This window comes from Microcaecilia unicolor, chromosome 11 (genome assembly GCF_901765095.1).
Source record: "Microcaecilia unicolor chromosome 11, aMicUni1.1, whole genome shotgun sequence".
Lineage (NCBI taxonomy): Eukaryota > Metazoa > Chordata > Amphibia > Gymnophiona > Siphonopidae > Microcaecilia > Microcaecilia unicolor.
In genome coordinates this window covers 111,904,459-111,919,498 of record NC_044041.1, presented here as the reverse complement: position 1 = coordinate 111,919,498, position 15,040 = coordinate 111,904,459, and the positions used below count along the sequence as shown (strand labels likewise).

The following is a 15,040-nucleotide window of genomic DNA, read 5'->3' as shown; positions in this document are numbered from 1 at the left end:
TCCCTTGACCTGGATTGGCCGCTGTCAGGGACAGGATGCTGGGCTCGATGGTCCTTTGGTCTTTTCCCAGTATGGCACTACTTATGTACAATTTGGCTAGAATTGCATGTGCTGTGGAACCCCATAAATGCTTTCAGCCAGATACAGAGCAATTTTCAGATGGTCAATTTACCCAAATAAACAGCTTTTAAAATTGTCCCCTAGGTCTTTAACAAAGCCTTTCCTGTGCTACAGCTGCAAAACTGCTTCAAATATCAATATTTGGACCCTAGAAAAAAGGCAGGGATTGAATAAGAAACTGAGATGGACAACTCTTTCATCATACATAATCTTTATTTGAAGGACAAGATCATCTTTTCCATTTCAAATTTGAAGGTATCATTTTACTATTGAAAGGGGAGTTTCATTCAGAGCTAGATGCAGAATTATAAGCTCAAGACATGGAAGAGTGAAAAGCAGAGAAATCTGGTTTAAAAGGCAGTTTTGATAGAAAGACTGAAGTTCCCCATCCCTATGAAGTGACTTCAGTTCTGGAGCATCCATTTGTTGGTTTCTGATGCTTGGAATAGGTTTCTCCTCTGCCTTCTCCTGCCAGATATGGGGTGGCTCCTGCTTTTTTTTTTTTTTTCTCAGACTGATTTTACTTTGCCCAAAAGTGCAAAGGTTTGTTTTTTTTAAACTTTGGTGGCTGTGTCTTTCCATGAGGTGAGGCCAAGTGTAGCTATGGAGTACCTTAAAGCAGCCCAGTAAATTTCTATCTGGTTTGCCCATGCAACCTTGTTTTCTACTCTCCTTTATAGTGCGGAGGCCTCTTCTCTTTAAAGGCAAGCAGGCCTTCGAGCCTGTCTTTTGTTGGAATTGTTTGAGCATAACAAGCTTCTTCTATTGCAAGGCCTGTTGCTAAATCAACCTCCATTCCTTGGTTGATTGCCAACTTTGCCATTCTCATGGCTACAGGCCCCTGAGGAAGGAACTCCCTGGCTAAGGCCAAGGCTTTCTTAAAAGCAGCATCCCCTTCTTCATTTTGGTCAACAACATGGCTGACCAGGCCCATGGTCTTCGCCTCTTGTCCATCAAGTATCCGTGCGGAAAAGATTAGCTCCTTGGCCAAGGCTATGCCCACGGCACGGGGCAGCCGCTGGGTGCCTCCAGCCCCGGGAATGATGGCTAACTTTGTTTCTACCAGTCCCATCTTGGCAGGAGAGGCGGCCACAATGATGTCACAAGACAAAGCCATCTCCAAGCCGCCACCTAGTGCGATTCCATCCAGTGCCGCAATGGTTGGCACAGGCAGGTTAGCTAGTTCATTCATTAAAGCTCTGGCCTTGGAGACGAATGGTGCCACTTCACTTGGGTGCATTTTGGATCTCTCCTTCAAGTCTGCTCCGGCACAGAATATGCCAGGGACTTCGCTTCGCAGTATGACACTCCGGACTTTCTTGTCAACCTTCAGGGTTTCCAGAGTTTTTGCCATCATTTTCAGGAGGTTTTTGCTAATGGCATTTTTGGCATGGGCTCGGTTTAGACCTAACACCACCACCCCCTGCTCTTCCCCATGCAGGTAGCTGACTCGCAGATCCTCATGGTCATCCTTCCGATCAGAGCTACTGCACCTCCGGGGCTGTGCGCTGACAGGGAAGGGAGGGCACATCCGCATACGCGGCAAGCTGATGAGTGCCCGTGCGCCAAAAAGACCTATCAGTGGTGCCATCCTACGTGCCTAGAGAGAACACAACCCACGCTTCTTCCCTTCCTTATAAGTGATGGCAACACTCTGGCACTGCACCCTTCGTTCTCCCTTCCGCGCCTAGCGAGAAGACAGATCAGCTTCCCCGCTATCAAAAGCTACACCGTCTCTCACCCGTATTGCCACCGTGCTGGGCATAACCCCCTGTTTCTCTAGCGATTAAGCCATCGAGCTGATATATTTTCCTTCCGGGTCACTCACGCGATGTCCCTTCCTATATCGGATTCCCCGGATGAACCGGCATACTTCTTACTGCGCAGCCGCCCGTCTCCCAGATTTTAACCCTTGAGTGCCATGTGCTTTCTTCTGTGTTAGTCCAGGCCAGCAGTGAAATTGTTCTAATACTTTATAGACTGAATGCTGACAAAACTCTGAATTTTTATTTAAGATCCTGACATCATTCTTTAAGTTTATGCTGACATTTAGAAAATATTTCTACAAATGGTTGGAAATGGAAATGAAAAGGACTTGATTTATTCATGCTTTATTTTTCATGTGCGATGTCTCTGATGAAAAAGCTTAGTAAATCAGGTCAAAGGTCATGAGAAAGTAGAAAAATGAAAGCATTTGCACTGTGAATTAGTAGTCTAGACTATATACCGGCAAAGCGATTATAAAGATGGCCATTTATCCCCCCCCCCCCCCCCCCCCCCCCCCCCCCCCCCCCCCCCCCCCCCCCCGATTCTATATAGTGCGTCTGGAGTTGTGCATGCAAATCAGGTTCTTTTCTGATTTACACGTGCAACTTAATTATCTTAACGAGACAATCAGCACCGATAATTGCCACTTCACGGGCAATTATTGACACTAATTGGCATTAATTAAAATTTACATGCAGAACTTGCTAAGTGTATTCTATAAACTTCTGCTCAAACAGGATGCTAGGAATTATTAGGAAAGGGATGGTAAGACTGAAAATACTATATTGTCTTTCTATCGCTCCATGGTGCGTCCGCACCTTGAGTATTGCATTCAGTTCTGGTTGCTGTTCCTCAAAAAAGATATAGTGGAATTAAGAAAAGGTTCAAAGAAGAGAGACCAAAATGATAAAAGGGATGGAACTCCTCTTGAATGAGGAAAGGCTAAAGAGGTTACAGTGCTTCAGCTTGGAAAAGCGACGGATGAGGAGAGATATGATTGAGGTCTACAAAATCCTGAGTGGTGTAGAACGAATAGAAGTAAATCAATTTTTTACTCGTTCCAAAAGTACAAAGACTAGGGGACACTCGAGGAAGTTACATGGATATACTTTTAAAACAAATAGGAGAAAACATTTTTTCACTCAACGAGTGGTTTGGCTCTGGAACTCTGCCAGAGGATGTGGTAACAGCAGCTAGTGTGTCTGGGTTTAAAAAAAGGTTTGGACAAATTCCTGCAAGAAAAGTCCACAGTCTGCTATTGAGACAGACATGGGAAGCAACTGCTTGCCCTGGGATTTGTAGTATGGAGTGTTGCCACGATTTGGATTTCTGCCAGGTACTTGTGACCTGGCTTGGCCACTGTTTGGAAAACAGGATACTTTACTTGATGGACCATTGGTCTGACCCAATATGGCTACTCTTATGTTCTTATGATGCAGAACTGAAAAGAGGGTGTGGCCACGGGCAGGCCATGGGCATTTCTAAAATCTATGCACACTGATATAGTATACACCCATTCTGCGCCTAACTTAGTCACCAACATTTACACCAAATTTTATTTGGCGTAAATACATGCGACTAAATCTAGTCACACGAACGGGTGCTAGGCGTATTCTATAAATCGTGCCTAACTTTAGGCTGGGTTTTTGGCGCTGATTTGCCATATATAGAATTGCCCTTAAAGGGCAATTCTATTACTGAGCGCCTGCATTTGCATCTCCCATGTGCGCCTAAATGTATACAATACTAGCACCGAGTGCATAAATATGCACTTACCAGCGAGAATGCCTACAATGCGCTCTTAACTTACATAGAGGCCCTCTTACTAAAGGGTGTTAAGTACTAATGTGTACCCATGCTTTTTTTAAAAAATAGTTTTGGGAGGGAATGTGTCAGATGAAGAATAGGCATAGAAGAGTTAACCAGCTAGCGCATTCACACTAGCGTGCACTAACCGGCTAATGCTCAGATCATGCCCGATCATGCAGGAGGCAAAAAGAGCTCCTGTGTTTATTTTTTGCAACTTCTGTGCGCTAATTGAAAAATTAGTGCAGGACCTGCAAAAAAAAAATTGAAACCCTAAATGTTGTTGCGTTGAATCTCGGCTTAGCATGCAGGGAAATCCTGTGTTAAGATGCACTAAGCCCATATTCTAAAGCCCTTTAATAAAGGGATCTTATTATGGATAAATGTAAAGGGGATGTGCCCATGGGCGGGACTCCCTCTTACGCACATAACTTACAGAATACTGTCAGCTATGCACCTTCTTCCTGCTACATTTAGTTACCTGCAATTAGGTCTATGACTGGGGTAACCACAGGCTTGTAAATGTTAGGCGTGCCAATACCAATTTAGACTAGCATTCTGTAATGGAACCTGAGCACCATGTGCCACTGTAGAATAGACTCCCACTGTGCATGAAGGTGCCCAGTTGTAGAATTGCCTCTTGGTATATATATGGCAAAAGCCATTTTTTCCTAAAAGATCCAGAGAATGAGAAGCCCAGCTTCTACTGATGATTTACTCCTTCCCTCCCCCTTGCATTCCTGTGCACCTGTATGAGAATTCACACTTCCAGACTCTGAGTAAAGTAGGATCTACAGTCACCCCAGGACACTAGTGCTAGGATTCACATTTGAAGGGGGGGGGGGGGGGGAGAGCTGGCAGGTCCTAATGCCTCTGTGTGCATAATTTATTTTTCAAAGTTTTTTTTATGGTTGCCCTAGGGTTTCTCTGGTTCCTTTGGGAGTTTATACAATTGTATCATCATCAGCCTTGTAGTTAGAACAGTGACCTGTCAATTAGGGAAGCCAGGGTTCAAATCCTGCTTCACTCTCTGATGCTTCTTGTGATCTTGGGCAAGTCATTTCACCCTCCAGTACCTCAGCTTAAAATTTACCCTTCTGTTTACTAAGCCAGCTGCCGTGCAACAATGCCAACACAGCCCATTCAAAGTGAATGGGCTGTGTAGGCACTAGCACACGGCAGCTGCCAGTGTGACTTAGTAAACAGGGGGGTTAAATTGTAAGCCCTCAAGGGACAGGTTAATAGTGAACCTGAATATAAGCTGTCAAGTTAAATTCTCCCCTCCCTTCCCAACCACTACGAAAAAAAAACTCCTTCACTCTCAGCTACCTGGGTTATTCCACACCTTCTACCTCCATCTCCTGTTTCTATATCCCTCTGACAACTCAGTCTAACCATTGCAGTGAAGTGTCCCCATCCAAAGCCTAATAGCACCTCCCTCTGGATCCCAGTAAACATGGATCCCAAATCTGGTTACTTGGTGTCACTGTTGAGGAATGGCAAAGATTCCATTGCACCAGAGGTTATGAATGCCATCCCTGCAGCAGAGATGCCAAGTTACCTAGGCCCCAATACTCAGTAAACACGGATGCTAGAGGCCACACTGAGCCTGTAAATAGGTGGGAAAATGTGGGATACAAATGCAATAAATAATAATAATAATTAGTGCTGAACTAGTGCACGCATTTACCTGCGCAGAATGTTCAGAGGCCCAGAGCGCGGGAACAAATGAGCTCGCAGATGAACAATGCAAGTAGCATGCTAATGTAGTCAAGCTCATGTTACTGAGGTCATTTTGTATTCCTCTCCAATGCTCAGAAAAGAGCGGCCAAAACAAAACTGCCTTACCGCTGCAAAAAATAATGCCAAGTCGGGCAGGCACTAGGGTGCTGAAAGAGAGGATTTCTCATGCTTCTCTCTTGATTCTTTCTGCAAAATCTGCTAGTTTTGATTGCTTTTAGAAGAAGGAAGCCTATGCAAGTCCTTAAGCACCGGTCATGAGAAACAGCAGACCCAAGCGAAGCACACGTTGACGTCTGTTTCCTGTGTCTAAATTTAAAGCATCCGTGTTTTTAAAAAATTAAGAATGCCCAAAGTGAAAACACACATTGGTGTGTTTCCTGCATATAAATATGTGTCCCAGCTTTAAAAAATATATAAATGCTTATATTTAGGCCACAGAAAACAGACACCGAGCTTACCGCAGAACTCTTCTGCACATGCACCAAGTACTGTCCTCCCGCACCACAGCACAATCTTCCCACCGAACTCCCCAATGCTCAATGCTATGAGCTCACCTATATTTGCATCTCATTAGCATTGAGCATTAGGGCGTTGTTCTGCGCTGCTCCGGCAGTATTTTTATGGCACTATTTGAAACAGCGCCGGAGTTTTGAGCATCGGGGCCCCAGACCTGGTTTTGAACTTTCATTCCAAAGTAGCATGGGATTTGTAGTGCCTTATCCTACTCATTGAAATCAGTGTTGCAAGTCCCATAATCCACCAGGATGGGGTGGTCCCAAGATCTCCAACCTGGAACAGGGTAAATTGGTATCTCTTGCAGCACTCCCTTTTTCAAACATTTTTAAACTTCAGCCCATCTCTCTGCTTTCAAAGAGTAAATTGCTGAATTTCTTTCACAGCTTTTCATGAAATAGAATTATATTAAAGGTAAAGGTGTAATTTTATAAGCAACTTGAGTGTGTAGAACTTCATTTTAACGTGTTCAAGTAGGCACTTACAAAATTGGCCCAGAATATGTGCTGGGAGAACCTAGGGCCCGATATTCAGCCGGTGGTGGGAAGCATGTTTACTGTCCATTGGTGGCATTAAACCTAGATATTCAATGTCGGGCTGTATCCAGCAACTGGCATTGAATATCCAGATTTATTTTGGCTGCTAAGGGGGAAATTCTATATATGGTGCCTAAAAAATCGGCACGGAAATCAAAGCCAACTAAGCATATTCTATAAGCGGTGCCTAGGTTTAGGCTTGGTATATAGAATACGCTTAGTTGATATCTCAGTGCCTAAAGCTATGCGCCTCCAATTACACCAATGAAAACATGGCGTAAATCCCGGCACGTACATTTAGGTGCACTGGTCCATATTCTGTAACTATGCGCATAAATTTTGGAATGCCCACAGAACACCCATTTCCTCACCCATAACCACACCCCTTTTTGCCTGCACGCATTAGAAATTAGGCACACTGCATTACAGAATGCGCTGAGCAAGTTGTGTGTAAATTCTAATTACTGCCAATTAGCGCTCATTATTGCTGTTATCAACACTGATTAGCTTGTTAAGCCAATTAAGTTATGCTCGTTGTTATAGAATATGCTTGGATTTCGGCACGGATCTCTAGACACACTATCTAGAATCCAGGGGTAAAAGGTTAACCGGCTATGCCGATATTCAGTGCTAACCGGTTAACTTTTTAGCGGTCAAAGATAGGCCTGATATTTAAGCAGCCTATTTTGACCGCTCAACATAGCTGGTTAGGTGAATATCTGCACCTAACCAGCTATGTCGTGCGATATAGCCAGTTAGTGGCTAGTCACTAACTGAGCTATTTAGTAGGAGATAACCGGTTATCTTTCGCTGAATATCCACGGTTAGGCACTTAACCCCTATTTAACCAAAATAGTTTTGAATATCAGGGGGCTAGTGCCTTGTGAAAGTCTTTGCATCTGTGCACATTTTTTCACATTATGCTGTCTAAAACATACAGTTCAAAGTGCATTAACATAGAAGTTTGTTTCACTGATCTATACAACATACTTAAACTTTCAAGGTGAAAAAGCAATTATAGAAACATTCAAAAATAATTAAAGGTAAGAAACCAAAAAGTCTTGATATGTTCACACCCCTTGTCATATTAGCTCATATTAGCTCTGGTTCCAAAATAAGGCCTATAATAGGTTAAATAGAGCCCACCTATGTCAAATCACAGCAGCTGAGCTGAACTGACTTCTCCCAAAGAGTCAAGCGGTTTCTGTAGCACCTAAACATGCCAAACACAGATCTGCTGAAAGAACCCCAGGATAAAGTTATGCAAAGGTATAGACTGGAGCAGGGATGGATTCCCAAACGGGCCTCCTGGACCCAGGCCCAGGGGCCCAAAGGTCTGGGCGACCCATCTCATTATCAAGATGGTCTTTACCTAGCAGCCTACCTGTGGTTGGTGGTTGGTGCTTTTCAGGAACCCTATAGCACTAACAGTTACTTGACCAAGCAAAATATTTTCTTTTCTTCCTTCTACCAATATCTACATGAACTACGTTTTGTACTCTGTGCAGCCCATTTACATCATTTGTCATTGAATTTTATTGATTGCTGTCAATACTGTTATTGTTAAAGATGCACTGCTAAGCGCAAACTTCGAAAAGAAAAAGAATTGAAATTGTTCTACAAAGTTGCATGTATATTGTGTTCCTTGTATAATGGAGAATAAAACTATGTACTTGGCAGCTGCGGCCAAGAAAGGGGAGGGAGCCCTAGTCAGGTCTATTGCTACATAATAAAAACATATTGGCTTCACCATGAGATTGCCTCAATCAGGCCGTGTCCCCCAAAGTCAGTAGCTGTAGATTAAGGAAATTCCAGAGGAAGTTCACTGTGAGGCTTAAGATATTTTTTTTTGTATTTAATATATTGATATTTTTTAAAAATTCAGAAAAAAAGCAAACAAAACCACAGTCCTAAGTAAAGGAATACATAATCACATACAAAGTCATAAAAAACACAAAAACAGATTATCAACTGTGAGGCCTGAGATTGATTTAAAATAACTACAAAGATTTGTGGCTGAGACTGTGGAAAATGTTAACTTTTCAACAATTGCTACACTACTTCAAGTAAGAAAGAAAGGAGAGGGTAAAGGACCAAGAAATAGATATAGCGTAAATAGATGTTGGCAGCTTTTGTTTTATTTTTATTTTTTGATCTTTTCTTTCCTGAGTCTTACCTGTCTGGTGCACTTCAGTTATTGGCCATCTCCTATACTGAGTATCGTATTCCTCATTATAAAGTTCCCAGATGCAGGCTTTGCACCAAAACATGCTGAGCATCTGGTCTGTATATGGATATATTATTGGGAATACCTTAATGTTTTTGCAAATGCGTATGTGTACCTGTTGTCAGGAACCATTTAACCATTTTTTTTGTTTTGTTTTAGCCTGTTTCCTTTTATGATATTTTAATGTTGGCCTAACACGAGACACACTAAAATGTTCCATGTTAGTTTTATCATCTGCATGAGCTAAACGTGCGCTATTTATTTTTTCTTATTTTGGGGGGAGAGGGCATGTCAGGGCCAGGGAATGGGCATGGATGCGTTAATCAGCTAGTGCGCTGACATTACTGCTGCACTAACCCCAGAAGCGTAGCCAGGTTTTGACATCGAGAGAGCAGACAGTTTAAAATAATAGGCACCAGCACAAGTAGGTTTATAAAACCGCATAGGCGTCATTTTCATTGGAAGTCTGTTTGGGGAGTGGCTGCTCCCCTTGTGCCCCTCTCCAAGCTACGCCTCTAATCCCCCTGTTTACAAAGCCGTTCAGCAATGCTGTCACAGCCCATTCAAAGAAAACTCTTACCGCATGGCCATGCAGCCAGAAGCCCTTACTGCCACCTACTGAAGTGGCAATAAGGGCTCCCGCGGTAACCTGGCAGTAACTGGGCAGCATGCGGCGATACCCAGTTACCTCTGTGTTACCGCAATGCTAACCATTTCTGAGGGGTTTTTTACCCCTGGAAATGTTGCGCGCTCGACCCGGAACTACCGCCAGTGGCCACGTTGTGCTGACAGTAGTTCTGGAATAGCGAGCAGTAAGCCTGCATTGGGCTTACCACCTCTCTGTAAAAGGGCCCCTTAACCGGCTATGGGTTACTGCATATAGATAGGGCTGATCAGGTTATCTGCATAAAAGTCTGTACTATTTTTGGGCTCCTTTTACTCCATTAGTGCACCTTAGTTAGATAGGACTAACTTTTATGCGGTCCTATTTATGTAGTTAACCTGATCAGTCCTGTCTCTATGTGGTAGCCTATAGCCGATTAAGGGGCCCCTTTACAGAGCGGTGGTAAGCCCACTGCGGACTTACTGCACACCAATTTTGAACTAGCGCTGGGCTACCGCAGGAGCCCAGTGATAGTTCCCACCCCTAGCGTGTTTCATTTCCGGCGCTATGAAAATATTTCCTATTTTCATAGACTGGAACTTACCCAGCGGTAATCGAGCAGCGCCGCACATTGCCCGGTTACCGCTGGGTTAGTGTGGGAGCCCTTACCGTCATCTCAACAGGTGGCATTAAGGGCTCCCCACCAACAAGGCCGCCATTTCTTTTCCCCCAAAATAGGCAGCCTTTTACCCACTGCGGTAAAAGGGGGCCTCAGCGCTGATGCTAGTGCAGGCCTCCCTTTACCGCAGCTTAGTAAAAGGACCCCTGTATGCGGTAGCCCATAGCCGGTTAAGTGCTGAATATTGCACTTAACCAGCTATGCGTAAGTTGGCTCCTAAAACCCGTAAATTCAATGAAGGTGCCAGGACGTGGCCTGGTATTGAATTTCTGGGTTTAACGCCAGCAGCAGTTGGCAAAATGCTGAACACTGCTAGCTGAATATCAAGCCCTAAAAAAAAAAAAATCTGAGCTCGTAAATTTAGGTTCCTAACTTGTGCCGTATTTTCAGCCAAACTTAGAGGCCTAAAGGGTCCTTTTAATAAGGTTCGCTAACAGATTTAGCACACACTAGCGATTATCATGCGCTAAATGATGACACCCATAAGAATATAAAGGGCTTCTTATCATTTAGTGCATACTAATCATTAGCGCTCGCTAAATCTATTAGCGCACCTTAGTGAAAGGACCTTCAAAGTTTTCGACTGAAAATTTATCTTAGTTTAGGAGCTATAAATTTTGACCTGCCATTCATTTACCTAGATTTGTGAGCCTAATTTATGAACCTAGTGTTGAAAATTAGTGCTAAGCTCCTAAGGGGTCCTTTTTCTAGGGTGCAGTAAGATTTATCACGTGCTAACTGCTAAAGATCCTATTTTATACCTATGGGCTTCTTAGCATTTAGCGTGCGCTAAATCCGTTAGCGCACTTTAGTAAAAGGACTCCAATGGGTGTTTTCCCTGTTCTAAATATGCCCCTATGCCACTTACTTTTTATGCTTCAAAATTTAGGAGTCTGAAGCAAAATTTTAGAAAGGATGTCCAACTCAGAATATTGACATCCAAGTCTGTACATGAGATACAGTCGTCCTTTTCTCATGTATTTTAGAAGAATATTTGCCAGCATACAGTCTATTCTGAAATACACGACTACTACTAATAATTTCTATAGCACTACTACATGTATGCAGTGCTGTACATGTTATATGCAGATACTTTCTCTGTCCCTAGAGGGCACTCAGCTCTAGAAAATTTTCAAATAAGCCAATTGAGAAGCATAAAATTGAAAGTTAAGAGCATAAATCCTTTGGATATGCAGCCCAGGTTTGCCAATTGGTTTCAGATAGGTTGATCTCAAGGAGGTTTAATTGACAGGAGATGGCAGGAGCGTGCTTGGTCCATTTTCTGGCCTGAAGCCAGTAGGCAGAGCTTGCCACCATACAAAGTATTTTGAGTATATCAAGATGGTGGCAGCTGTGTAGGGAAGCAATTTAACCACCTTGGGTGTAGACGGCTTCAGCCTTGACACGTGACGCCGTCTCCTATCAATCAAACCTCCTTGGTTGATCCAGTCCTGGGTTTACCCCCATTGCATGCAGGGATTTGTAGTTCTAATTTCCTTGTACCTTTCCTAAGAAAAGCAAGACTAAAGGTCCCTGAATGCAGTGGGTTAAACCCAGGATTAAATCAAAATATCAGGAGTCATTTGCCAATCCTGCTTGTCATCCGCTTCTTTCTCCAGCCTGTTTCTGGCATGGTCTCTGTGCTGATATCTCAGAGACTGAGATGGTTCCTTGCAGAGCCAGGAGTCCCCAGCCTTTTTGGAGAGCTGGTCTACATCCATGCAGCCTGTCCACTTGCATCACTCAAGAGATATATTGGCATGGGACAGGACATCTAAAACTTTGGTCATGGCTGTATGTGAGTCGTGAGCAAAAGGACAGTCTTGGAAGAAGGCTTGCAACCATGATCATCTTCATGGATAAGCCACCATGTCCACTACTCTGTGTCCTCTGATGCACAGATTCTGTAATGTCCTTCAACCAGAGATCAGTTTGTACACAAGACCCTATTAGGGATGCTACCAGGCTCCAGGCCATAAGAAATATGTTCAATTAGTCCTGAGTTTACCCTATTCATGCATAGATCCAAAGTCCAGCTTTTCTTATGTCCAGGAATGCATAGATCAGTCTGTCCTTATATAACACAAAAATTCCCTCTACAAAGCTTCCGCTATTGAAATATCTAATAGAGCTGCTCAGACACATACATAGGGGCCTTTTTACTAAGCTGCACTAAAAGGTGGCCTGCGCTGTGACTAGCGTGTGGGTTTCCCCACGCACTGAAGCCACTTTTAGTGCAGCTGTAAAATGGCCGCTTTTTCATTTCCTCAATTAATGGCCACGAGCTAACTTTCCAATTATCACGTGCCCATTAACACTTGAGCCCATACTCACACCTATTTAATAGGCAGAAAGGGCTCACGTGCTAACCATACTATTACTACTACTACTGATCATTTCTATAGCGCTACTTGTCGTACACAGCGCTGTACACTCGAACATGAAGAGACAGTCCCTGCTTGAAGTGAGCTAATCAGTAGGCACGCAGCAATGTGGCTGCGCAAACCAATTAATACTGGATACTCTACCCCCAGCGCTAAAAAATAAGTGTGCACAGATGACAACACTACCACGGGTAGAGCATTTTCCCTTACAGTTAAGCATGTGCTAGCACTTACCGTCACTTAGTATAAGGACCCCATAATTTTCCCCAATACAAAATTACATAAATGTGATCAAAATACAAAGAAAGACAGATTTCACTGTAACCCCCCCCCTTAAAAACCCTTATTGCCGGCAAGATGCAGTTGTAATATTGGGAAGGGAGTAGGCGAACAGAGAGAAATCCAGGATATATTTGGGTATCAGCTCTTTGATAAGGCCCTGTGGTGTATTGCACAGAAAATAATGTTGCATTTCTTTTGTGACTGGCTTGTACCAGGCTTGTCTCTCCGGGAACTGTAGGAACACTGGAGCCTTGATCCGGTCGAGGACATAATCGGCATCTTCCTTCAGCCTTTCGTAGGACCCAATGAAATCGTATGTAATGGCACATGGCTGGCACAGGTTATATACTGGCATCCAATGTTCATTCATTTTCTCAACATCTTCATCTAACAAGTAGTGGAGGAATTCTGAGAATGTAACGTCATCTCCCTTTGCCTTGCCTGGGTTTTTCCGGTAGCGTTTTACTATTTCGACCCCATACTTCTGCTGGTACTCTTTGATCTCGCCAAATTTGTTCCTGTAGGCAGACAGAAGTCTCTCCATGGGGTCTCGAACAAATATGAACTTGAAGTAATTTTCAAGTCGGTGTCTGATCTCATCCGGCTGCAGGTCTGCAAGGAAAACCAGGCCCTTTTTGTGATCCATCTTGAGGTTCACATCCACGCTTTCCAGTTCGCCAGCTAGAACTTTGAGAACCCGTTTCCAGTTTGAGCATGCAACTTTTGGGACATAGCAGTAGAGGAAGCGATACTCATCACTGACTAGGATATGTTTCAGGACGATTTTCCTCTGCACCGCTGAGAGCTCCCAGAGGCTGTGCGGCATGGACCTTTTCCTACAGATGGTGTGTAGGGTCCGGTTCCGGATGTCCTGTGTAACTTGCCACTCTGCATCGGTGCCCTTGACCACCCTCCCATTGCTCCTGGAGCTTACCCTCCATGCCAGGTCTCCCTGAGGTGGCGGGGTCTTCACTTCTGCTAGGATGCCTTTCTCGATCATCATAAGCAGGGCACTGGAGGCCACAATCACGCCAAACATCAGCATCAATGGTAGGATCGTTGGGTGGCGGGTGCGGGACTGGGGAGTAACCACCGCTGTCTGGCGAATAGTGACTGCATCAGAGGGCCACTTGGTGGCATTTTTCCCTGGTGGGTGAAGCGGGGGCATTATTTTGACTGACCCCAGCTTGTCTAGATTGTGATTTTGTCAGCCCTGGTGCCCCAGGGAAACCTTTCCTTCACTGTGAAAGTGCATGAGCAGGACCCTGCAGAGCCACTGTACATGCTGCATACCCAAGCCAGTCAGAGGGATGCTCTTCTTCAGCAGTTTTTCATTCAAGTGGCATCTGTGGTACTCACCAGGGAAGCTTCCAACGGGCAGTACAACAGAGTCCTTCCACATTCTTGCTGTGGTGAGTCAGTCTCCTGCATCCTCTTGTCTCCACATCATTGACAGAAACTTTCCCCGTTCTCAATTTCTTTTCTTTTTCAAGCCAGGGGACAGGGTATGTGGGCACGTGGGGAACAGTTGCAGAGACAAGTGACCCCTACCCCACCAACTGGTCACCCTTTCATGGGCCTCTTTCTCACCAGCAATGCCACGACTGCTGGCCAGAACCCCCTTTCCACTAGCCCCTAGGCCCAGATCTGCTTCTGCCGAGCTCCTCCCCCCCTGTGTCAGATTGCTGAGTAGAAGCTTTCACTTCCTGCCCTGCTAATGCTGGAAAATTTTTAACCCTTTAGCCAATGCTTCTCTCCCCCTCTACACTTATACCCAGCACAGGAGCCATGGCCTCAGCTTTGCAGTCCAAAATTTGTGTATAAATGGGGTAGGCAATCTGGCTTTTGTTTTTTTAATATCTGGAGATTTGGGGTATCACTCATATGTTTGTATTCTTTCCAACCCAAAGGGGCAAAGTAACTGTCCAAACATGTGATAAAATGGGATGAAACTTGTCATGTGAGGAAGAAGTGGTAAAATGACATATCTATTTTAAAAATAAGCTGTATTGGCCCAGGGGTTCCACTTCCAAAGAAATAAGCTGCCTGCCCAAAAAAAGTAAAAATGCATTTCTGTGGGAGGAGTTCAGCTTTTTTTTTTTAACATAGAAACTTACATACAGTTAAATAAAGCATTCTTCCTTTCACACTTTTGCCCCCCCCCCCTACTCTTCCAACCTCTCTAAACTGTCCCCAGCTCCAAAAACTAACCACTCTGCAACTGTCTGCTATCCCACAAACTGTCCTCACCCCCCAAACTCTAACCCCCCACAACAACCCAACTTTCTGTAAACTGGTTCTTGTCCCCAAAACTATCCCCTCAACTGCCCCACCACTCAGCAAATTGCCCCATCCCCAAATCTAATACCTGACAACTGT

General features: G+C 44.2%; 2 protein-coding genes across 2 annotated transcripts; both read right to left on the bottom strand.

Annotated features, from left to right (window-relative positions):
• Window positions 1-668: 668 nt before the first annotated feature.
• On the bottom strand, window positions 669-1,952 carry AUH (AU RNA binding methylglutaconyl-CoA hydratase). The gene has a single exon (XM_030217876.1). It carries the CDS (start codon window positions 1,709-1,711, stop codon window positions 785-787), a length of 927 nt encoding a protein of 308 aa, XP_030073736.1. The 5' UTR covers window positions 1,712-1,952; the 3' UTR covers window positions 669-784.
• Window positions 1,953-10,495: 8,543 nt separating this feature from the next.
• CHST14 (carbohydrate sulfotransferase 14) lies at window positions 10,496-14,311 on the bottom strand. Its single transcript, XM_030219500.1, has one exon. It carries the CDS (start codon window positions 13,827-13,829, stop codon window positions 12,723-12,725), a length of 1,107 nt encoding a protein of 368 aa, XP_030075360.1. The 5' UTR covers window positions 13,830-14,311; the 3' UTR covers window positions 10,496-12,722.
• Window positions 14,312-15,040: the final 729 nt, after the last annotated feature.

What these genes read in the sequence shown, in the direction of transcription:
- AUH (XM_030217876.1), bottom strand. Translation starts at nt 1,711, where the DNA reads ATGGCACCACTGATAGGTCTTTTTGGCGCACGGGCACTCATCAGCTTG.
- CHST14 (XM_030219500.1), bottom strand. Translation starts at nt 13,829, where the DNA reads ATGCCCCCGCTTCACCCACCAGGGAAAAATGCCACCAAGTGGCCCTCT.